Source organism: Apteryx rowi, unplaced genomic scaffold (genome assembly GCF_003343035.1).
Source record: "Apteryx rowi isolate R43461 unplaced genomic scaffold, aptRow1 scaffold_236, whole genome shotgun sequence".
NCBI classification, from domain to species: Eukaryota; Metazoa; Chordata; class Aves; order Apterygiformes; family Apterygidae; genus Apteryx; species Apteryx rowi.
The window spans coordinates 1,290,219-1,315,024 of NW_020448708.1; the positions used below are offsets into that span (position 1 = coordinate 1,290,219).

At 37.4% G+C, this 24,806-nt stretch overlaps 1 protein-coding gene across 1 annotated transcript in view; it reads right to left on the minus strand.

The window, feature by feature from the left end:
* Nucleotides 1-23,401, minus strand: part of FMN1 (formin 1) — a 163,911-nt gene extending 140,510 nt beyond the window's left edge. Inside the window, exons 1-4 of the mRNA XM_026065997.1 lie at nt 23,284-23,401; nt 21,498-21,673; nt 13,438-14,877; nt 11,222-11,339 (exon numbers count right to left, since the gene is read on the minus strand). Of these exons, the coding sequence (XP_025921782.1) occupies nt 11,222-11,339; nt 13,438-14,877; nt 21,498-21,673; nt 23,284-23,401 (1,852 nt within the window). The remainder of the gene's footprint in view (nt 1-11,221; nt 11,340-13,437; nt 14,878-21,497; nt 21,674-23,283) is intronic.
* Nucleotides 23,402-24,806: the final 1,405 nt, after the last annotated feature.

Genomic DNA, 24,806 nt, shown 5'->3' on the forward strand with positions numbered 1-24,806 from the left:
AAGAGGATCCTCCATAGCCACATCCCATGCGCACTTCCCTGGCTGCATTCACCAGCTGGAGGCGTCCTGACTTGAGCTGTCTTTTGCCAGCTACCCTGGCACTATAACTCTCTCCTTCCCCCATCTTTCCTAGTTTAAAGCCCTCCTTACCAGGTTGGCCAACCTGTTGGCAAAGACACGCATGCCCCGCTTAGTGAAGTGGATCCCATCTCTCCCCAGCAGTTGTCGATCTTCACACAGGGTCCCATGGTTGTAGAAACCAAACCCCTGTTGCCAACACCAGCGGCGCAGCCAGTCATTAACTTGGATGCAATAGTCTATTAAATTTTTAGTTGTGAACACTGATAGTTACTGTATACTTCACCTTTACCACTTTTATTCTATCAAGGAAAGATACAGACTGCCTTTACAATAACAAAAGAAACCAAAGACTAGACGCAGACGGACAACATTACACTTTTCCACCCACCTGGTGGTCCCTCCTTGTAAAGTTTTAGGTGAGCTAGAGACAAAAGCATAAGTAAGACTGTACTTAAGTTTCACACAGGGTATTTATATTTTTATACTCATTAATTTTATTAGATCTAGTTCTTTAATGGATTTTTATATAAAATAGATATAATCCTAGCAGACTCACTGCTTTTTATTCATTTCAACAAACATACATGTCAGTCAGTACTTTAAACACCAATTTGTCTTGCAAAAAATTATCAACTGATTTTTTGTGAACAGCTTAATTTCTTAACTGGTATTAGATATTAGCATTGCCACTAAAATCAAATAGCAAGTATTAAAAAAGAAATTGGTACCATGTAAAAAATATGCCATGGACATAAGTCAGTTGACCACAGGCCACATGTAGTAACACTTACTGTGAAAACAAGCATGCAAACATCTCTATAAAACTTTCAGCTCAAGACACTTCATTCATGCAGAATTTTATATTGCACTCTGTAGAATGACTCAATCATTTATTTTATTGATTTCCCAAGATTTTCAATTGGGAATGACAAACACCACGTTCACGGTGCTCACTCATTATTGTCTGGTCAAGATGCTTAGTAAGACAAGGAGAGCAGTTCATATCATAAAGTTCATAGCATTTTTTCACAGATTTATCCTACCCAACCTGATTAGAACGCATAGGTTTGAAGTGGGGATGTTTTCAGGAATTCTTCATTTTGCCTTTTAAGTTGTTTCTAAAACACTGTTCTCCTGAACTTTTTCCAAAGATGCCATTGTGCATGTAACATGCAACTCCAAAAGAAAAAATTGTCCTTAGTCAATGTATTTCATATGTCACTGGATGGCAGAAATAAAGCATACATGACATTACTAATGATAACTAAAGTATGAGGCACGCTTCACTGCTTCTCAAATAAAATTCACTAACATGCATGTTTTTCCCTAATTCACACAAAACCAAACATGAAATAAAAACTAGCTGTTTTGGACAGCCTATGTAATTCATGCAAATACCAAACACATGCTCAGATGTGTAATCGCAAAGAGCTGAATACAGAGCAACAACAACTATTACAAACTTATGCAATACATGTTCATTTAAAGCTTTGTCATGATATAGAACAAGCTCATCATACGATAACATTTCTACAGGAAAAGGTTCAAGCATTCACTGGTAAAGCTGGTGACCTGAAAATTTAACCCACAACTTCGGTAATTTTCTGATATGGTGCCTTCAAAGGAAGGGTACTGGATTCAGTAGGTCACAGTGGTCTTAGCCTCTATTGCTAATTTAAATGGAAATACTTCATTCTCAAAAACTGTTGCAAAAAGCAAATATACACACTAAAATAAGTGGTATTATTCTATTCATGTTCACAGCTGTGCTGATTATGTGTTTTTCAGAAGACCCTCTAGTCCACGAGGAGGAGAGCTTTAGCTCTTGATTGAGGAAAACACGATAGCCTAACTTCCTGGTAAAATATTTCTTTCTGCAAGTCCTTAAAAACCCTGAAAAGTTTCAAACAAACTTAGATGAAGAATATTCCAAAATTACTTTTTCTTTTTTATATATATATATAAAATAAAACATCTTACCTACTTCCTCCCAGCAAAGCAATCTTATATAAAACCTTACAAGAAAACCTCTCCCAGAGAAATCTCTGTAACTCACCTTTCAAACAGATTAGCTTGTTCCTCAAAACTTTACATAGCAATTAGGAGCCTTCTCTGCCCCGATGTGAAAACTTGAAGTAGAAAATAGACGCCTTAAATATATATATATATAAAAAATATAATATATAAAAATTATATATAAATATTATGTATAATGATCTATATAGCTGCTTCTCAGTCAATGCATTCCTTTTTGTGAAAACTCTTACTTATTAAAACTCAGTAAATGGAAATACACAAAATAATGTTGATATAAACAATATAAAACTAATTAGAGAACAAAAAGTTGCAGTAAAAAATGAAAACTAGAGTGCAATTTACCTCTCTTGAGATGTAGCACATCCTGTAGCATAAAGTATCCATTAACTTTTAATTGAGCTGATTCATTAAGTTTTCGAGTGGTTAGGATTTCTTATCTTTTTTCCCCCCTTGATAAATCTTGGTCCCATTATTTTTAATATTCCCCTTTATTACAGCATTCTTTCTTCTAGTATTTTCTCATGCTACTTTCTCCTTTCACCACAAGGTGGCAGCAGGGCATCCACTTACCACAGCAGCAAAATTTTTTTTTACAGATGCATTGATACCACCTTGCAGCCTCATTCAGGCTACCACCCTGAAGAGCAGGAAATGTTCAGGCTTTTCTTTCTTTCGTTCTGTCTTGAACTGGTGTCTAACACAATAATTTTCACACAAAGGGAGTATCATTGGGAGAACTATGGAAACTTACTTGAAATGTTAAATGAATGCAACATTTTAAACCAATAAATTGCGATTTACATATTTTTAAAAGATTATTGGTCAGTGGAAGCCCAAAGCTTAGGTATACTAAAAGTTGACAGAAAAATTTCCTTAAACTTTCTTAAAACCAACTTGAACATTTGCATTTAAGCATCCTACTAGAATTAGCAAACTAAAATTGATTTGAGCTTAAAGAAATCCTTAGAACTACATACTTTTAGGGGTAAGGGATTGGCTAATGGTCATTTACCGAATATAGCTTTGACACATTATTATATAATCCACTCCAATCTGTCTTCCTTTCCTTACTTCCCATTTAACTTTGACTCTTTTACAACCCTGTAATTCAGTTCATAGAAGGAAGTCAATCCCCCAGATTAGGAAATGAGCAGACATCTTTCACCTCCACTAATTGTTTTTTTAGACTATTCAGGGAAAGGAAAAACCCTCCAGCTTAAAACTTCCAACAGAATGGTTGTCAACACCTCAAAGATTCTGGTAGAGTGAAAATATGGAAGATGTGGAGAAAGGAGACAGATGGAGAGAAAGAGTTGAAGGATAAACAGTCCTAAAGAAGCAAACCGTCAAGTATCTAAATATTGCCTGAGTATCAAGATAATCCCCATACTGTTAGAGAAAATGTAACTGTTAAGTTGCCACAGAAAACTCGGCAACCTCACAGAAGTTACTGAATTCCCTGAGAATAAGGGAATGTTATCCACAGAATTGCAGGCTTCCCAAAGGAAAAACAAGCAAACTCTTGATTCTCTGTTGCGAAGAGAATGATTTCTACTCTTCCTGACTGCAAAACAACATAATGCGCTATTCAGAAGTAGTCACCTGAGTAACTATCTGCTTGATCATTCCTCTCCTGTCATAGGTGACTTACAGCTGCAGCTCATTTACTCGATGGCAGAAACTGACCTTTACATTTGTCATTTTCATCCTCCCAGGAAGGCAGCACTAGATGTACTGCTGCTGGGCACTTTCAACATGATTTCTTTCTCAATAAATGTCCTACATACTCCATATTTACAAAAAAAAGATCTATTACCACTAATGCCATATGGTAAACAAATTACACCCAACCAGCAAACAGTAGGAACAAATTTATCAAAGAATTTCTTCGATGAGTTACAAATTCTCTTCATCCACCTCATCCAGTGCAAGATTAAAATACAAAGTACTTAGTCTAGATTCTAGATATGTAACGCTTTCTGAATTACTATAGTGTACAGTGAGTATAGGTTGAGAATGCGTGTATACTATTTATGCAGTATGTGTGTATATCTATACACATATGGGCAGACAGATGTAGGTACACTATACATCCAGACCCATATGTGCAACTGCATCCCCCCGAAATACTCTCAGCTGCCTAAAAGCTAAGAATTGTTGACAGACTTTAAAACATTGATATATACAAAATGATGACATGTACAATAAATAAGGGATTTGGAGTTTTTTGGAGTGTTGGGTTTTTTTTTATTATTACAAATGAGAACACGTGCCTGTGCCATAGCAGAGGGGACTGACTTGGCAGGGATACCAGATTTGACTAAAAAGAACCCCCAAAAGCAGATCTAAATCCAAGTTCAAATTTTCACAAAGCTTGAGGGTGTTCAGATTCAGGATTTCATTTAGACTCATATTTAAGTTACTCATGTTCAAATGCTGGGCCAAACAGAACTTGTTAACAGCTAATGGGAACAGTGAGACTGGAGAATGTGACCTGATACAGGAAAGTGAATGCAGCTTAGCTCAGAGGCATTTCTTTAATACAAAGGGCCTCATATATTTTGAACTAGAACCACGGAAACAAAAGACAATGTAATTCTTCTTGTGCTACACACAATTGCTCTTTCATTGCGTTTCAATTACGTAACAATAACCATCTAGTAAAATCCTGTGACCATTTTGGGCTTTGCAACATCACATTGGTAAAAACATGAAAATTAGCAGTGCATACATTTCAAAATAAAAACTACAGGACAGTAAAGGAAATACAAAACTTACAGAACTTGCCTTAACTTTGTGTAGACAACAGATTAACCTCTTTACCAGGAAAAATCTTGTTTAAAATCAAGTTTCTACTTTGAGTGGAACCTAAGCTGTTCTATATGTGAATTCTTAAGCAAACTGGTATCTATGGCTAGACAGACATATGTATTCAGATATGGTTTTGTATACTGTAAAAAATGTGCTTGTTAGGCATCTGCAGTAACAGAYGTATCTAGATGTAAAATCCATAGGTCTCCTTAAGTGATTGCATTTCAATAAACAGTACCCATTACGGAAATAAAACAGGGATTTTACTGAAAAAGTGAAGCATACCTCTTCTCCCCCTTCATCCTGTAATTACATAATTCCCAGTGGATAGACAAGCATGAACATGCCATTACCACATGCCATTAGGCAGAGTTTCCATATTCTAAATGTTATTTTTGGTTGATTTAAGCATTGGAAGTAGGTATTTTTTCCCCGTTCTGCCTCTCTATCTAATGACAGTATCCCATACACAAAGAGGGGATTGTAAAATATCTTGAATCTGGCTTAAAAAATTGGTCAGCATTTTTATCCCAGTTTTACAGATGGGTAAACTGAAGCTTGGAAAGCTCATGTAACTTTCCTGAAGGCATTCCAGAAGACAGCATCATGGCTGGGAATGAAACCCAAGCATCTTAACAACAAATCTTCAGCATTTAATAGATGCCTATCTTTTTATTCCTGTCTCAGGAGGCACAGTATGAAGAACRGAATCAGCTGAGATGAGGAGAGGAAAGACAGGGAGGCTGCTGTTGCCCATTCACAAGCCCTAACAGGAAGAGATAAGGATTCCTCTTTACTGCCTTAAGCCCTCCTATATCACTTACAGTGCTCAACAGAACTGCAGTTTGAAAAGCAAATACCTCTCAAGCTGAGAGACATCCCCATATAACACAAGATTCTTCATATAATACAGTCAAATCCTATATTCTATATGAAAGTTACATGGGACATTTTTTTTTATATATTTTAATAGCAAATCTTACCAAGCAGGGATACCAGGCATTTTGAAAAGCAGCTGCTGCCACGGAGATCCCTAGCGAACTGGTTGTTTGAATATTACTGTAACACTTGGCAGTAATCAACATATTCACAGAACTTCTATTTGCTGAAGCAGTTAAAGACACACTATTTTGTTATGTCAGTATGAAAGCATGTATATATCTCCTCATCTACTGTGTCATCACACAGCTTTTAAGTAAGAATCATCCAAATCAGACATCCTTCCTGGAGTCTACCTCACTACAGTTTCTAGATAGTACCACAATTCAAGCAAATAATAATGATAATATAGAGATTGAAAAAGGAGAATAAATAGGCAGTAGGGGTCTAGAGTGTCAAAGGTACAACCTCCCTCTTAAGGAGCATAAATCCAGGTTTAGAAGACACTGACATTATCAGAGCTGCTGTTCAGCTTATGTCTGACCCCAGCACTCTTTGGTAACTAAATTTCAGGCTGGTCTTCCTTAAATGACAAATGTAACATATACGATGTAGATACCTGTACCTACTCATCACTCAGAAAAAAAGTACAAAAAGGAATGAACGGAATTTGCAAGAACTTCCTTCAGGATACTAACAACATCAAGCATTATGTCTGTTTCGGCGACAAGCAGAAATTGTTCAAGGCCACAAAGGAAGCCTGTGTTAAACGAAGGATAAGAAATCATGTTCTTATCTCTTTGTTCAGACCATTAAGCCTCTCTTTCTCTCAAATAAGCAGGTTATTCTCTGCATTTATATCATGACCATAAAGTAATTTTCTTTCTGGGAACCCAGAGCACAGGGGAGTAAAGCTTCAATATATGTACACTTGGCAGTAAATCTCTGACATTATTTTTTATTTCTTTTGATATTTATTTAGACCCTTTTTCTTTAATCTTTTAACTCTTTCTCAGTTACCTCCTGATTTCCTTCTTTACACTAAAATCAAGGCTGTGCTTACAGCATCACAGACTGCTGTCATACAAATTGGGGCACCATAGAGACAGCATGATTTCACTGCAGATTTAAGTATGATGAAAAGACAGACTGTGAGAGAAGAGGGTTGTGAGTTTTTTTGTTAAATACAAACATTTGAATGAACATGAAAAATGTTGTGAAAAAGAACACTAAGTGGATTAACGTTTCAACTAGATTTTCTTTCAAGGTTTTCTCCAATAGGAATGACAAATACTTTTTTGTTATCATTTTAATTTTGCTTAAGCAACAGACAAAACTCTCTCAGTTTTACATAAGAGAACTAATTTGATCCTAATGCTAAATATGCATTTTTAATAAGGATCATAGGTACTGCAGTTTTTTCTTTTCTGTATCTCCTTAATGTGGAGACTATTCTTCAAACATAAGTAGTTTTGTGAGCAGCAGAACTCCTGCCTAAACTCCCCTTCTGGTATCTGACAGGCTGCAGGTTCTGATCTAGCCACATGCGGCAGTTGAGGCATTCAGGATATGTTGATTATATGCTAATTTCACACATGAGCTCACCGATGAATTTGTCTCTGCTACCTGGCCAGGTATATTCACCACATGTAATAGCTGAGACAGCGACCCTTCCACCAAATCTGATGCTTAAAAAATGGGAGAAATCTCCCTAAGAATTGGGGGGGGGGGGGCAGGGAGAAAAAGAAAAAGAAGAAACTTTTAAAGAAAATGGAGGAACAGAATTTTTGGACCACAGAACTATGCACAGAAATGTCTTTGATTACATAGGACAGATTTCCATGGAATAAATACATAGCTATAAATTAAAATACCCTTTTTCTAGTCTTCCAGGATATAAATGATGTAATGTATTACAGACTTGCTGGACTTCAACTATTTTAGACTTACATACTTCAAAGAAGCTCCAGTTTTTCTAGAGAACCATGTAAACAATTTGTGTTAAATACAGAGACAGAGTTGACAGTGCAGTCACTTTCAGTATGGAAACAGAGGAATTAAGGGATTGAGAAAATGTAAGATATTCCAAAATCTCATGGTATCATCCTTTTAATTCAAAACTTACAACTCAAGATTTGGGGATATTTACTAGCAATTTTTAAATGTTGGGGGTGACAATACTTTGACTACACAAGATGTTATCAAAGGCATGGAATAAATCTGTTGCAGAGTTATATTTGATCACTAACTTCATTCAGTTCTAATGATCTTAACAGTCCTAACCAGTATGACACACGTGTTCCTTGTTATGTCTGCTTGCTTTTCAGTTGGTTTCCCACACATCAAGCCAGACTGTGGGCCTCAGGAGGGAGTTACTTGCTCCTCCAAGATGCTATGAGTCACTGCAATGTCTGCTGCGTAGGACAAATTAAGCTTGAATTTCTTGCTTCCATGAGGCAGAAAGAACAATGAGGAAAAACATGGCAAGCAGGTGAGAAAAGATCAAAAAGCCAGTAATCCTCTCACTCAATATTTGTGCCTTCTTGTCATAGCTGTCCTATTGCATGGGGATGAAGGAAGTAAATCAAAGTCTTAGAACTGTAAGAAAGAACACAGTATTCTGACTTTTAAATTTTCAGTGTTAAATACTTATTACATTATACCTGAAATACTAATTCCTCACGATGAATGAAAAAAAGCTATGCTACCTCATAAAAAATACATACACATTCTTGTCCTATGTTAGAATTACAAAGGATATGTCCACTGATTTCTCTTGGAAATGAGATCACTGTGTAAATACATCAGTGTAGTTATGACAGATGTATTTTGTTTAACTCTAAAATAAAGCTGTGCTAAATGAATAATTATCTAATAATCTAGCTTATTATCATTATTTGTATATAAACTCCTATTGCTTTGGTGGATGAAACTCCTAACTACAGAAATTAAATTGCTAATTTAAAAACTTGTTGACTGAAAGTTAAAATAAGGCATTTTAGCACTGCTTTATGTTACAGACAATCACCTATTCAGGAAAATCATTCAGGAAAATCATGGGCAGGAGACTGAAATCACAAAGATCCCTCCCACGGACAATTTTAAAACTCGATTCTGAAATCAAGAACTTTTCATTTGATCTTAGCTGTTGGGACAGGCCACTGTGGTGGAAAATGGGATTTCAGGCGATAGTTTGAGACCTCTCCAAGTTTAAAGATCAGCATTAGCCTGCTTTCAATTATAAGAAATCATTTTTTAAGAAATCCACTTTTTGGACAAGAAGTTCCTAAGGTACTGGAGTCTGGGAGGGAAATATGGGCAAGGAGGGTCATGAGGGGAAATGTCGGTATACACATGCACTTTGCAGGTACCAGTTACTGTCATAGAGAAGATACGGAGTTTAGAAGTAATGTTGTATTGCCACTTTCATAAATATTCAAAAAAATCTAGCAATCAGACCACTCTTGAATACAGGCTCTGGTTTTTGAATGATATTTGCACTATTCATATGAACAGTACCATCTTTCACTTGCAGGAGACTGTAAATATTCATTCTTGTGCACAGTGCTTTAAGATAGCCATCCTAGCTCTTGGAAAAGCAGGTATAACTGCCCATCATATGGCCACTTACTACTGCTTGCAGTGTCCTTGCCACCATCACTGCTTTCTGGGCATTCATGGATATTAACAGAGCCAAAGGAAACACAAACCTGCTAACCGCTGAGGTACATGTATACCCTTAACATATATACATACACATATATACATATACATATGTACATGCATACCCTTAACGGATACTGCAAACACACTGTTAGCCTGTTTCTTTTAAAAGTACCACTGTGTCTCATCCTAGCTGAATCACCAGCTTTTTTTTCATTCAGATCCCTCTCTCTACCAGACACCAGGTGACTAATGGACTGCGAAATCTGTACTGTGTAAAAATTTGACTTAGCAAACTAACCATCAGCATGTTGATGGCACTGTCACCCAAAATATCTCAGTAACAAACAGTCTTCCTATTCAAATTTCTGGAAAGCATGACCTAATTTCTCTACAAGTAGTAGAATCTGGAGCTTTTGTTAATTCAGTTTCTTTTCCTTTTTTTGATTTTTTTGATTGTAGTCAAAAAAGGAGAAAAATATTTATCTGGGGAAAATAAAATACTGCAAGCATATAGCCTATAATAAAAGTAACAGAAAGAGACTGTAGAAATCCATGTTAACAGCTGAATACCTGTATTGACACAAATATTGTCCTGGCCATCTAGTAATAGCCTCTCACACCTCAGATTGGAAGCACTGTAAATCAGCCAATTCTGTTTATATTAGATAAATGTTTTTCTTGTCAAACCTGGAGGAAAATAAGTTTTCTGAATCTTCAAACAACTTCTATACTTCCAGTATCATGCCTACTTTATAAAAAAGAAAATGAAGGCAGAGAGAGCTGACGAAAGGGGGAGAAAAAAGTAATGCACTGAACAATATAAATGGATAACCACTACAATTGGAAAAATAACCATACACCACCAGCATGCACAACTTCTCACAGCAAGGTAGTACAAAAACTTTTTTTTAATCCTACATAATCCTTTATAGGTGGTATTATCTAAAGTCGCCAGGAGCATGAAGAACAGATGGCCCATTGCCTTTCATTTCACTTTCACTTTTTCAGACAGATGTATGAGTAAGAAGGACATCCTGCTTTATATTTAAGAATAGAAATTTGAAACAGTTATGGTAGCTACAATAATCTCTTTTTCCCTTTTAAATATGTTACAGAAGTATTTATCTAAATAACAAAGCAAAACTTAGGAAGAAATATTTTTCTCTGAACAGCTTATCTGATAATTATTTAGTCTTGGGCTTCAGACATACCCTCTCATGTATTTGTTGTAAAATAAGATACATGGCTAGCTATATAAGTGATCTGGATGGATATGAGTATTCCTATGTTTATACCCAAGTTGTAAAATTGGTATTAATTACTTTCACTCTGGATTTAGCAGCGTGACACTGCCTAAGCAAAATGAAGCACATGGGACTAGACTCTAACAGAATCACTCTGCCCCCCATTCTAAGCCAATAAAAAAGGAGTGAAGTTTTCCATTAGTTCTGTGTTCTGTCATTTGAATAGAATCCCACTGGAGAAGGGTAACCCAATATATCAAAACCCACTTCTTTTCTCATGGAATTTATATATGTAAGCATTTAGATTTCAGCACCAATTTAACCATTTATATTTAGAAAACTACATGCTTATCAGGTCACAGCAAACAAGATATCCCAAAAATAAAAGGTCTGTTTTTCCAGATAAGACCATACAGTGACTTAACACTATGTTTCTATACTAAGCAATATAAAAAAAAAATCTCAGAGACTGATCCCTGCAAATGTTCACTTCTCTGTTTTACCTGCTTCTGTGTACTTTAATCCTACTTTTCCTTCTTCATGCTGTGCTTTTGGTGGTGGCCACACAGTCTGGAGTCTCCCTGGAGTCTTGTCGTCTTGCTCTGAGGGACTCAGGTCAGGCTGTTAAAATTACGCATGAAAAAATTAAAGTCTGCAATATCAATCCCTTCTAAAATAGCAACTGCCATGCTCAACTCAGCAAGTGCGGTGCATTCTAGAATAGTTATTTCTCATTCTACTGATTCAAATAACATTCAGTTAGTCAGGAGGGATACAGAGAAATTAGTGTAAAAAATTTTTTTTGAAAAGGCAAATATCATAATGCATGTCACATACAATGTTCTGTTGAAATTGTTCACATCAGTATGGAAAGCAGTCTATCCTTTTGTGAACCAAAGAGGCCAGGAACACTAAGCTTTTTTCATGCATCTTTTTTCACAGTGAGAAGAGCTACTTGTGCTCCTCTTACCGGTAAACATTAGAGCGATTTACCTAAGACGTCACTTGACAATACAATTCTCTGAAAGCAGAGCTGGCTTAAGAATTTCCTGCCCTGACCCCCAGTAGCATGCTCAGGCCACATGCCACTTTATACTGCCACAACGAAGCGCTGATGCAACTGCTAATGGGACTGTGCTGTCAACTAGCATGGTGAAGTAACCCTTAAAATGGCAAAAACACTAAACAAGCATTCCTTTAGCAGTTTATTTATTTATTTATTTAACATCTAGAACACTTCCATAATCTGATTTACAACATGCCACTACCAACAACTGCATGGACACAACTGAAGCACCTGCAAAAGGCTGCTACGAAAGTGTTCGTAAATGGACCATAGGGCAAGGAAAAAGGAAAGGCAAGTTCTTTTTATACTGGCTTTGTCCCTGTAAAATGTAGATTTGAACTAGACCCTTGTGCAACAGTATGATGTACATTAAAAAAAATTTAAAAGCAGACATTTAAAAAAGCCACTTATACTGACTCCTGTGCTTCCTCCTTCAGCCTGTGTCATGAATCTGACCAGCTTCCCAGTTAGGTTCTCCGTGAGCTACACAAACACTTAGGCCAGCAGAGCACAGGGAATGGCATGAGCAAGAACAAGCAACCCAGCACTGGGAAAGGCAGAGACCAGATCTAATTGTTGTACATGCCACAGCCAGTGAGTACCTATTTTCTCCTCCCCATAGGTAGTTTACTTTAAACTGGTATTATCAGTCTACTCAGGTGTCAGTCAAGGTTTTAAAAAAGTTTTTAATTCATATTTTAAAAAAAGTTTGAAAGAGAGTACATACAAATTAACACAGAAAATTAACTTATGTATCTTCAGGTTTAGGGTCCGATCCTGTAACGTTTAATCATTCAGGTAATTCCCCCTTCAGCCAACAAGAACAATCTTATGAATTAATTATATCTGCCAAAGACATAACTGTAAGAAATTGGGATTGGGGGAGCAGGAAGGGTTACTCATTTAATTAAAGAGTTCAGATTGCACTCAAATTTCATTTCTTGCTATGGTTTTATAAAATCTTCTCATAGATTTTTTTTCTTTTCTCAAAAGTATACATATCCAAATCACCATATGCATAAGACTATTAACCTTGCTTATATTAAGCCAAAATTGAGTTGTCTGACTGGAATCACTGAACTATACTGGGATAAGGTTAAATACTTATCAGTACTTGTAAAGCCAGACATATGTATACAAATGAGGAAAAAATACTTTCTTGGACAAATTTTATTGAAAAAATCATTCCTTACTTGTTGTATCAGCTCTTATCATAGAACTATTCCTAAAGGTAAAATGAGATATCACTTTTAAAAGTAAAAAAACCATTGAAAGAAAGCAGTGAGACAGATAGAATATTAAATAATATTACAGTAAATATTTGCAGTACAAAACTAATTTTAAGCCATACTTAACATATGGACAGCTGTTTTGTAGCAATATTTTAAGGTCTGATACTTATTTTAAGTTCTTTTAATTCAAAAGCTATGATTACCACCCATTCTCACTGAATTCAGCTAGAACTGCTGATCAACAATCTTGAAAAATTAGTCCCAAAAATACTTAAGTTTGGAATCCAAAATTTGAGATTGCCAAAAATAGAGGACAATTTTGACATTTTGATTGTAAGTTCTCATCATTATTTTTAAACAAGAAAAAAAAATCATATTCATCTACTTCCAGATCTTAGGAAGAAAAAGTAATTCAACCTACAGATTTGTCTGATGGTCCATCCCCAGGTTTTGATTTTGACCTTTCAAATACAGCTTTCAAGGACTCTTTTTCATTTCTCATTTTGCGTTTTATGGCTTCCAGCTCCGAAGTATCTGCAGTTGTTTCTTTTTTGGGAGGCCGTGTGAATAAAGCTTTAAAGACATCCAGTGCAGATTCAGCAGGGCTTGATTTTATTTCCTCAGAGGGAAAACGTGGTTCTGTTTTGCCAGAGGCTTTGTTCTCTTGAGCTTCATCACTGTCCTCAGTCTCACCAGAACCCTCACCAGAATCTTCTGCTCTTTCTTCATTCTTGGAGAGATCTATGTTTAACAAGTGAGAGAGTTGTTCCAGGAAAGTAGGACTTGATTTAAGTTCAGCTGATTTTTTTTTAGTGGTCAAACCTGATGTAATACTGGATTTCTTAACAGGCTGTCGTAATTTAAGCAGAGCTAAATCATCCTCCCTTGGTTTAATTTCTGTAACAGTCTCCCCATCCTCTGTGGTTAGTCCTTTTTTCCTCACACGTAGTCCACTAAAGAAAGCGGGCAGCTGAAAAGTCTTTTCAACCAGTGCTGTTTTTTGGAGAGAGGTATTAACAGCTGAAGGTCTTTGTTCTTCCTCTGGAAGTTCTTGAGGGCTTTTCCCTACAGCAAGCAAGTGACTTAAGCGCTCATCCATTAACATCTTGTCTTTTCCTTCAGAGTCATGATCCATAATACCACCCAGCCCTGCTGGAAGCTGCTTAGAAAGTGGTGGGCCTAACTCCGTTTCATCTCTGTTCACAGTGTCATCACTATCGTTGTACCCTTCTGATTCTGAGTCTTCCTTATTTTGATTGTTATTGTCCAAAGCCTCAGCAGACGAAGCAGCATTATTTAGCACAGATTTGACAGTTTTGTTTACATCGGTGTCTAGGTCTTTAATCTCACTGTCCGACTCTGTATCACTTGTTGTATGAACCAAAGTACCTTGTACAAGAATAGCATCCTTGTCATCGTTGTCAGATTCGGACAAAGAAGTCTGTACAAACCTTAAATGGTGACAAAGTAATTCATTCTGCTCAGCTAACTCCAGTTCCACGTCAGTCTGGCTGCAAGGCATTGGGTCAGCTTGCCCACTGGTACTACTCACTCTGTGCTGATCTTCTGAGTCGTCACCACTATCATTATCATTCCTCTCATGCTGGTTGTCAGCATGAGCATTTATATTGGTGTACAAAGGTTGAAATGCTTTAAGCACTGTTTCTTCTTTGGAAGTTTTTGATTCCAATTTAGTTGTAAATCCAAGAAGTGTTTTCACAGAAAATGTAGTGAAAAGATCAGGTCTGCTTTCTGCTGTATTCTCCAGTTCTGAAAGCTCACCACAATCAGGTGCTGCATTTTCTTCTTCCATGTCAAGTGAAATATAGAATAGTTTTACTCCTATTAGTGCTACTATCTGCTACACAAATGTTTATTATATGCATTCAGTCTATTAATTTACTACAGGAAATGCAACCAGCGAGCCCTCCTCCACATTGTGCAGGAAGCCAGGCTCCCCCAGATCACAGTACCCCTCCTTCCGGTTTTCAGTGCTGCAGTTATTAACCAGAAGTGTCTACCAAATCTCAAAACTCTACTTCAAGAGAAACAAAAAGACGCACCGTACACAAGTTCTCAGCAGCTTCGGTACTTGTTCCTTTGCACAAAGGGCTTTTTGTCACGGCAAATATGCCAGCACACTAATCTCAGTTGAAAATTCAACCAATGATTGCTGTTCCAATTCCTGCAATTCTACTGGCTACCCACAACTTCCTACTTGCTAAAAAGTGCAGAGCAACTATATAAACAAGTCTCCCGAAGAGAACAGTAGGCATTTATAGTTTGCTACTTCCTTATACCAGTATACGAGTTCTGAACGTTTGTCAGCAGAAAATTCCTGAAGGATTCTTTCACATAATCTTTCCACTTTCATAAAGATCTTCTTTTGTAAATCCATCATCAAAAAAAATTAAAATGAAAATCCAAACAAAGTAATATTTCTGAAGCTTCCACTGAAACTACGCAGAGCTCCTGCAGCGTTCTGAATTCTCGACTGGCCAAAGCAAACTAGACTGAATGCCCTTGAAGCTGAATAAAGAAAAACAAAATGAGGCTCTCTTCCGATTTGCTGCAGGTTTCATCTGGAATGCAGATTTCAGCCTCCAGGGCCATGCACAAAACCAACGAGACTGGTTTCATATTACTACTGTCCTAACTCTACACAGCTATTTCTGTGAACTATAAACAGGTACTTATCAAAGGCTTCCACCACACCCAGTGACTAGAAGCTGTTTGGGTGGGCAGGGTAAACAGCCAAAGCCCAGAAATAAGAAGTTAACTGTGTAGAGATCAGGCAGATTGTTCCTTCATCCGCACTGTATCCCAAGCTTGCAGTATTTCAAAATGAAACTCTCTAATATCTCTACTGAGATATTTTTTGATAACTTTCATCTATATGTTACCTAGATAATGCTATATGTGCAAAATTGCTTTTAATTAATATCGTTGAAATTACTTGAAGGAAATCTTCAAGTCTGTATATCTCAACATGAACAGAAACTGTCAAAGGTAATATATTTTTTTTTTCTTAACACACGTAAAAAGAAAGTGGAAAGTACTCTTAGGCATATTTGATATTCAGGCAGTCATTAACATTTAGGTCAGGTTCCAGTCAAAAGTCATCACTTTTTCTCCTTTTCTTATTTATGGAACTATAAAGATTGCAAATCTGCAAGAACTTGGAATCTTCTTATTCCTTTGCCATTAAGAAGTTTCTTTAGGCAGATTTCCACATTAGCGTCTTAGAAATTCAAATACATTCATTCTGTGGTTTGCACCCAAGATAGAGGCTCATTCAGTAGCTAGCCATTTAGCTGTGAAGAGTAATCATAAGCAATGTGCTGTAAGCTCACCTTCACAGGAAAATCAGCTGCAGATCACACCATTGTGTCAAATTACATGAAAAAAAAATACTGAAAAGCTGAATACAGCAGACAACAAGCAGCAAGAAAGTGTCCCAACATATTTAACTTCTGTTTAACTGCTTAAAAATGTAGACAGTATGAAAATAATTAGAGAAAATCATGTGTTTGGCTTTTAAATATACTGTAGAAGATTATAAAGTTTACAGCAAAAGTCATTGGTATCTACTGTAAGAAAAAAAGTTTCCCTAAAATCAAATTGTAAGACTAAGGGCTTAGATAAAACTTACACTTTTTCAATTATATAGTTGCATGCATATCTATGGACAAAGGGTATTGGAATCATTCACATCTTTACTTTTGATTTAAACATAAAAAATATATATTTAGCCTTACTATACATCTTTTCCAGTAGTAAGCTCTTGCAAGTAAGAACTTGCTTCTCCACTGTGCTTAAGAATCAGGTGCAAAGGAGGGAAAGGGATGGGCAGGGAGCTGGTCATGGCTCTCCTGGTTCTCTAAGCTTAATAGAGATTAACAGGAAGTTCCACATAAAGGAAGACTTAGACACAGAGTCTTTATCACCCCCTCTGTCAACCTACTTGTATAATCCAGTGTTAATAAGACAAATGGGAAAGAAGCTACTTCATCTCTGGTGAAGATTTGCCATAAGACAGGATTTCTCCAGTGCAAGTCTACAGCAATTCTAAATTTCAATTTATGACAAAATAACTGGGGCAAAGTGACCTTACTGAAACAGTTTTCTACTCCTTTCATTTAAATTTACGTCTATTTTTTTGTTCAACCACAGGATTAAGATAGTTTTGAATGCATTATTTTATGCTTGGTTTTGCATACAGCAACAGTTACTATTGTCTTGATAGTTTCTATGGTTATGTCTTGCATCATTATTTATTTGAGGTATGGTCAACTCATGATGGATAAACAGTAAATTATATTTTTCAAAAATGAATTGTTTGGTTGATCACTAATCAAAAATATGGTTATATGAACAATTTTATATGGTACCTTTTATACCAAAACATACTTATTCAGATTATGCCAAAATACTCTGTTTATATTAATGACAACCCACCCTTATGACAGGATAAAACATTTATGTAATAATCTAGGGCCACTGAGATGTAACAGTCCTATGAATAGTGTATGCTTCCAGGTTACTGAAGATAGCTGCTATCTAACTGTTCTAGATTTTAATGGTACACATGAAAAGTTTAGTTTTAAAGTGGGCTTAAAAGTAGGAAAGTCATACTTTATGTCTAAACAACTTCCCAAGAAAATTTACAAGAGAGTGACCAAATTAATACTGAAAAGGATGGCACTTTGAGGCAGGCTCAGGCCAAAGGTATGCAATTTATTCGGAAGCTAGAAAATCCAGAGTTGAGCAATGAATAATGAAAACTCCAAAAGCAGAAATACCTTATAAAGTCAGAGGTAAGCCTACAGAAAATGATACTTCTTTATTTGTGCCTCCTCTCCTGATAATGAATTTTAGGAAGTGAAAAGAAGCCTTCAAACCTTTTGAGCCTCAGGATGATGAAAGGAATTCATCTTTGTATCTAGCACTGCAGAAATTATGAAGCACTGGAAGCCTGACAGTATTTCAAAAATACCACACAATCTGTAATCCCCCAACCGCAAATAAAGAGTCTGCAATCACTTGTTTCTCAAAGTCTGACAGTCACTCCACTTCTATGAAGGGACTGGATAGCTGATGAAGAAATACACATTGGTACTTGTCCAATGGCGTGTTTCTGAGTAAACACATATATAGATATCTGCCCTTAATATTTTTGCAAAAAAAATGAGATCATCACTTTGTGGTATGGAAATGGGATTGACCCAGTTTGTTGACATAAGTGTTTTAACACTGGATGAATCTATCTGATAAGGAGTTTACTGATATTGCATCTGAAGGATGAAACAACTTCAAATTCTCTAGAAAAATCAGCTATGATAATGTTAACGAGTCTATTCATTTAATAAAACTGAAAACTCTCTGATGCCTCAGAAAAGCCCCTGAACCTTTTACAGCAATTTTCAGGGCAGTCAAGCACTAATTAAACAAAAGGACAATCATTCCTTAGAGTTAAAAGCACATTTAATAATCCACACCCTGTATGACCTACATTTCATCACAGACAGAAGTCACACCTACAACTCACTCCAGTGTTATTCTTGAGGTGCCCAAGAGCTCCCCTGAAGTATGTTTTAAAACTTTCTTTGAAGAAAACATACGATAAGGCAGAAATAAAAAATAATTTTCCTCTCACTACTGTATGGTAAGGTTCAAAGCTTCCCGACAGTGTATCTATTCAGATTGCCTTTCCAGAACACTCCAACAGCAAACCAGAAAAACATGAACTAAGTATGAACACATGCCACAAAACAGTCAAATGGCTAAACTGCATCAAAAACAAACATTTTAATGTATTTTTCAACATAAGGTGTTTGAAACAAAACAAGTTGCATAATTTCTTAAAAATAATCATAAAATCAAAAGATGCACTGCTTGTTTCAGTCTTAAGGAGAGAGGAGTGAGGCAGCAGGCTCTGCGGCTCTGGCCACGGCTCTGGCAGTTTAAATTGCTCTGAAGCTCAGTTGACACAGTCCTGCCCTCTGCACTGTCCCCAGCCAAACATCTATGCCTCCTCCCTTGCACTGGTAGCAGTGCCTGTGTGCCTGTGTTATGAGCTGGCTGAAGGAGTTAATCTAGCTGAAAATAACCGTGTAAAAAGAAGTGATTTGTTTTCCTGTGTGATCAGAGGAGCATTAGTGCAAGACGGAGGATGAGAATGCTGAAACGGGCGGAGGGCAGCGACCTGGGTGAACTTATGCTGCCTATGGAGACAGGAGAGAAATATTTACAGAGTATTTACCTCTGTATTCCACCTCTGATGGTACTGGACAGTTCTGGTGACATCGTTGCTACTTTGCCCTTGCATTTCAGGCTCTATAGTTACATCCCCATCAGGCCTATCATTTCTCATTCAGTAAAATGAGACTCACTCCCACCTTAAATCAATCTGGAATAACAGCCCCACTTTCTGTGTTAAACACTGAAAAAGAATTTGCATGTGGCCTTCACATTTGGAAATTCCTGTAAATATCCACAAAATTAATTTAATAACCTTCTTCAAAAAAGTCTCCTCAAATTTGTTGTCTGCTATAACACCAATGAAAAGCTTTGTATTAGTCAGGCCACTGCTGCTCAAGACAACTGCTACTGTGCTGACTGATATGATCTCAACAGTCTCTTACTTTCCCTTGTATCTCTACATCTGTTTATCTCATTTTATACTTAGTATTTTAACTCCTTAAATTCTCTAAAATAGGAGAGGCAGAGGCGATGGGAGGAAAACTATAAGCCCTGGATTCTTGTAATTGTTTTCTCCTTTGTTAACTCACTATATATCATTATGTGAGCAATTTTCCCTGATGTTTTGGGATCTCCAGTATAATCACTTTAAATGCAAGTAACTAAGGTTATACTTTCCAACAGTCACATAGATATGATGGTTCTTATAAAAATTCAGCATTAAATGATGTTAACAGAATGAGCAGACATCAGACGCATTTGGTGTGAGGGGCTTTGTACATATAATTCTTTCTTTGCTTACATGCTGTGGGCCACACCCTGAGGGCCCCGTTTTACAGAAATAGAGACTCTGGTTCTGAATCTCTTAGAAACAGCTGAATAAATATTTTTCTTCATTAACTGCATGAGACTAACATCATTCCCTCTTTCATAACATGGCTAATTGGAGTTCCAGAAAGAAAAAAAAACCTGCTTAATAATACAGGAATAAAAATAGGGAAAAAATGTTTACTAATTTAGACATCTCTTATTTTATTCAAATTACTGTGGGTAATGGGTTTTAATTTGAAACTCCTCCTGCTGTTTACAAGGACTTTGTAAATAAGGAGAATGTATCCTCATGGACTGGATTCTTCCTGTTGTAGCAGTTATCACTACTACTACCTGTAGTAGTGATAACAATGATGTCACAGTTTTTTTCAGTCCAGTTATTTTTTCATCTCAAAACCTTATTGTAAGGATAAACCTGTACCTTCACAGTATTACAACAACATTCTAATGAATTATTTTAGGAAATAAGGAAAAGGAGGTTAGGACAAGAGACCAATTTTATAACAAGCTCAACAGTAAAGCAACAGTAAGTTTAAGCATCATTTAAAGCATTTTAAATGTTCTTGTAAGTCAATTCTGGTATTTCTACCAATAGATGTCACTGTTACACAAATTTGTGCCACTGCTTCTTGTCTGCACAAACTGTACAGTAGTCTTTAAAGCATTCTTTCAAATTTTCCATCTTGTCCATGTTTTTTTCCTCTTCCAATATATTCCTTTCCCTCCTTCCTCAAATTTGAAAACTACTGCCAAAATGTATCAACTTGCAGGCAAGTGATTGTTTATCCCTGAGCGCATGAATATTTCCAGCTAGTCCAGGCTGGGCCATGCTGAGCAAGTCTCTCTCTCATATTGTCATTAACCCAGGTTAGTATCAGAAGCTTCAGTGTCTCAAATCCCAGGAAGTTTAGCAACTTTTCTGTCAAACTCATGGCCAGCCTGACTCTGAGCCCAGATCCAGCTGCTAAAAAACACTGAGAAACAACAGGATGGTTCTTAGCAGTCTTGGCCTCTATATGCATGCACACATGCACACACACACACACACACACGCACACACACACACACATTGCTTGCTGACTAGCATCATCCTGGTATCATATTACTCTATCCTTATCCTTGCCATCTCCTACTTACTATTGCCTCCACTCCATTTCCAGAAAAAAACAACAATCTTAGTTTAAACAGAACACCCATCATAATTTAACTAATGACCTGTCATGTATTTTGACCTATTTATGTAGTTTAATATTTTTCTGTATGTATTGCTCTTGGGCTTAGTTGTATATAAGCATATGGACTCATAAACCATCTGGAAAACCATATCACATTGAAAACTTAATAGTTCATCGGATAATCTGGAATATGGTTTTAGACATACTAGAAACATAAATGCACATAATACATGCGTGTTGAAATCTAATACAGCATGAATAGAATCCTACTCACATTCAGTTCCAGACTCAAATTGAATACATTTCTGTTGATTTTCTCTTTCTCACTTGAATCAGCAAATGGGTTTGACTGCCCCAATCTGCAATCCAAAAGCCAGGTATCTTCATCTCTGTTTGCCACATCCAAATTAGTCAGCTGTTCATCCTTTAAAGCAATCTCTGCTGGAATGCCTAAATAAAATAAAACAAAATAAATAAAGTAATTGTCTACATCTGCAGATAATCTCTGCATACAGAAAGCTGTATATATTTTTGAAATTCTGCTGCACACTACCAACACATATGCCTTTTAGTTCAAAACAAAACAACATAATGTGGTACACTTTCGGGTTTCACTCAAGAACATGTATTTGTACTTAAATTTCCTGGGATGGATCTAGCAGAAAAGTGGGCTGCTTATCTTTCCCCCATGCACACACACGCTGTATGGAAAATGCTTGAGTTTTCACCTCCTCTGCCAAGGTACTCTTACTTGCCCTCCTGAATGAGTTTATTACACACACATATCAGAGATGATTGTGAAGTATAAAATTAAGCTAAGGAAGTTCAACTGACTGTGATTAGACAACCTTTTTGACATTGGCTAAATGTAGCTCTCGTGGGTATTACACCAATCTACATTAGTCCCTTACAACAAATGCATGAAAAGCAGAGCCTCTCAATCAGAAGTGGTACTTACTCTACCGTATTCCAGTAACCTTAAAACAAAATCTCAGCTTAGTTTTACAATGGTTTAGTTACAAATATGCAGGTGTGAATTTACTGGGGAGGTAAGCAAGCTAAAACTGACAGCCAACAATAGACACTTCTATGTCATATGCTACAGTTAACTGCACTCTCCCTCCCATTCACACTGCAGTTTTATTAGGCCTCCAATAAATGTGAGGTGGTGAGGAAGCAACCAAACCTCAGGATTTAAAAAAAAATACATATATTTTCATAAATTGTATGTAGAAATTGCTATTGGATTCAGTGTGATCTACTCAGAAACAAACATAAGAATTCTGATTGCATAGACATGGAATGCGAAGAATAATAATTTATTATAATGCTCGAAGAAACCTTCACTAATGTCCAAGATGAGTATGTGTACCCCAAATTAGTTTATTAAAATGGTTTATATAGTAGATCCTTCAAATTTCATCCCACTTACAAAGTACAACATTCAGGCATTTCCATAGACCAGTCATTCACAGAATCACAGAACCATTGAGGTTTGGAAGGGACCTCTAGAGATCATCTAGTCCAACAATGCCCCCACCCCCCAAGCACGTTGCCCAGGACCCTGTCCAGTTGGCTTTTGAGTATCTCCAAGGAAGGAGACTCCACAGCCTCTCTGGGCAACCTGCTCCAGTGCTCTGTTACCCTCACAGGAAAGAAATTTTTCCTCACATTCAAATGGAACTTCCTGTGTTTCAGTTTGTGCCTGCTGCCTCTTGTCCTATTGCTGGGCACCTCTGAAAAGAGTCTGGCCCCATCCTCTCTACACTCTCCCTTCAGATACTTGTACACATTGATAAGCTCCTCCCTCAGCCTTCTCTTCTCCAGGCTGAACAGTCCCAGCTCTCTCAGCCTTTCCTCATAAGAGAGATGCTCCAGTCCCCTAATCATCTTAGTAGCCCTCTGCTGGACTCGCTCCAGTAGCTCCATGTCTCTCTTGTATTGGGGAGCCCAGAACTGGACACAGTATGCCAGATGCAGCCTCACCAGGACTGAGTAGAGGGGGAGAATCACCTCCCTCAACCAGCTGGCAACACTCTTCCTGATGCACCCCAGGATACCATTGGCCTTCTTGGCCAAGGGGGAACACTGCTGACTCATGGTCAACTTGTTGTTCACCAGGACCCCAAGTCCTTCTCCACAGAGCCGCTTTTCAGCCCCCAGCYTGTACTGGTGCATGGGCTTATTCTTCCCTAGGTGCAGGACTCTGCACTTCCCTTTGAACTTCAGGAGGTTCCTCTCCACCCATCTCTCCAGCCTGTCCAGGTCCCTCTAAATGGCAGCACAGCCCTCTCATCTATCAGCCACTCCTCCCAGTTTTGTATCATCAGCAAACTTGCTGAGGGTGCAGTCTGTCCCTTCATCCAGGTCACTGATGAATATGTTGAACGGGATTGGACCCCTGGGGGACACCGCTAGCTACAGGCTTCCAACTAGACTTTGCGCCACTGATCACAGCCCTCTGAGCTCTGCCATTCAGCCAGTTCTCAGTCCACCTCACTATCTGCTCATCTAGCCCTTATTCCAAGCTGGGGAAACACCAGCACATTACAGATGAGGAATTTCTATGTTTAAACTACTGTTCAAACTCATCCCTCCACACCTGTGGAGCCAGCAAAAGCGGGATGTTGTAGAGGATCTCAATTTTGATGAGTAATTCCTGAGGGCTACAGAAGCAGTAATGCTAGGGTTGCCTGCTGCTGCAATAGAGACAGGCAAAGCGCAGCAGCTGCACTTGAGAAGTTCCTCTACTTCCCAATCAGGTCACAGCCCTGCGAAAGGCAGCAGAGCAACTCATACTGGCTCTCTCCATAATCCCTGCATGGTGGCTGCTACTTTTCTTAACTAAAGTTGCTACTGCTGTTGAGACTAGGAGATTGTTACAGCAACCAGCTTCAGTGCCAAGCTGCTGTTTACAGACATAGATAGAAGGCTACTTTCTAAATTGGTATACGTGTCTTGTTTTCCATGTGGAAGAGAGTTGTCTATTTTTTGTTAGCTATCTGAAAGTGTAGTTTGAAAATCTACCACGTCCCTGTCAGTTTAAAATCAAAACAACTGCTCTGTCCTGCAGTTGTTTTAATTTAAAGCTGATAGAGACACCATACTTTCCACATGGTGTATTCTAAAGGAAACGAGGCCACCCTTATTGTGAAAGTTGGGTTTAGAAATGAAGGCTTTATTTTCATCGTAAAAAGGTATATCTTTATGTTAAACTGTAATAGAGCCACGGAACAAGTAAAATTTAGTTATGTGTAGCTAACAGTGGTCTACCCTAGTCACTCTTACTTTTGAAATAAAAAAAAAGAAGGCCTTGCATCCATTAGGCTATTATACTGAAACAGCTATTTCCAGTTAGCTAAGGTGTGTTTTTAAACAATCTTCCCATCTCAGTATGCCCCTCAAGGCAACATAAACTAAATTTGCTTTCTTTTTGACCCTTTATGTTTTTAGTCTTAAAAACTGCTGAAACCTTCTAAATGGGAAGAAAATGTAAATCAATACAGTGGTACATATAGATGCATACCTGAATCTTCAGATCGCCTGAAACAATTAAGTCAAGATGTCGAAGTTAAAACCATTT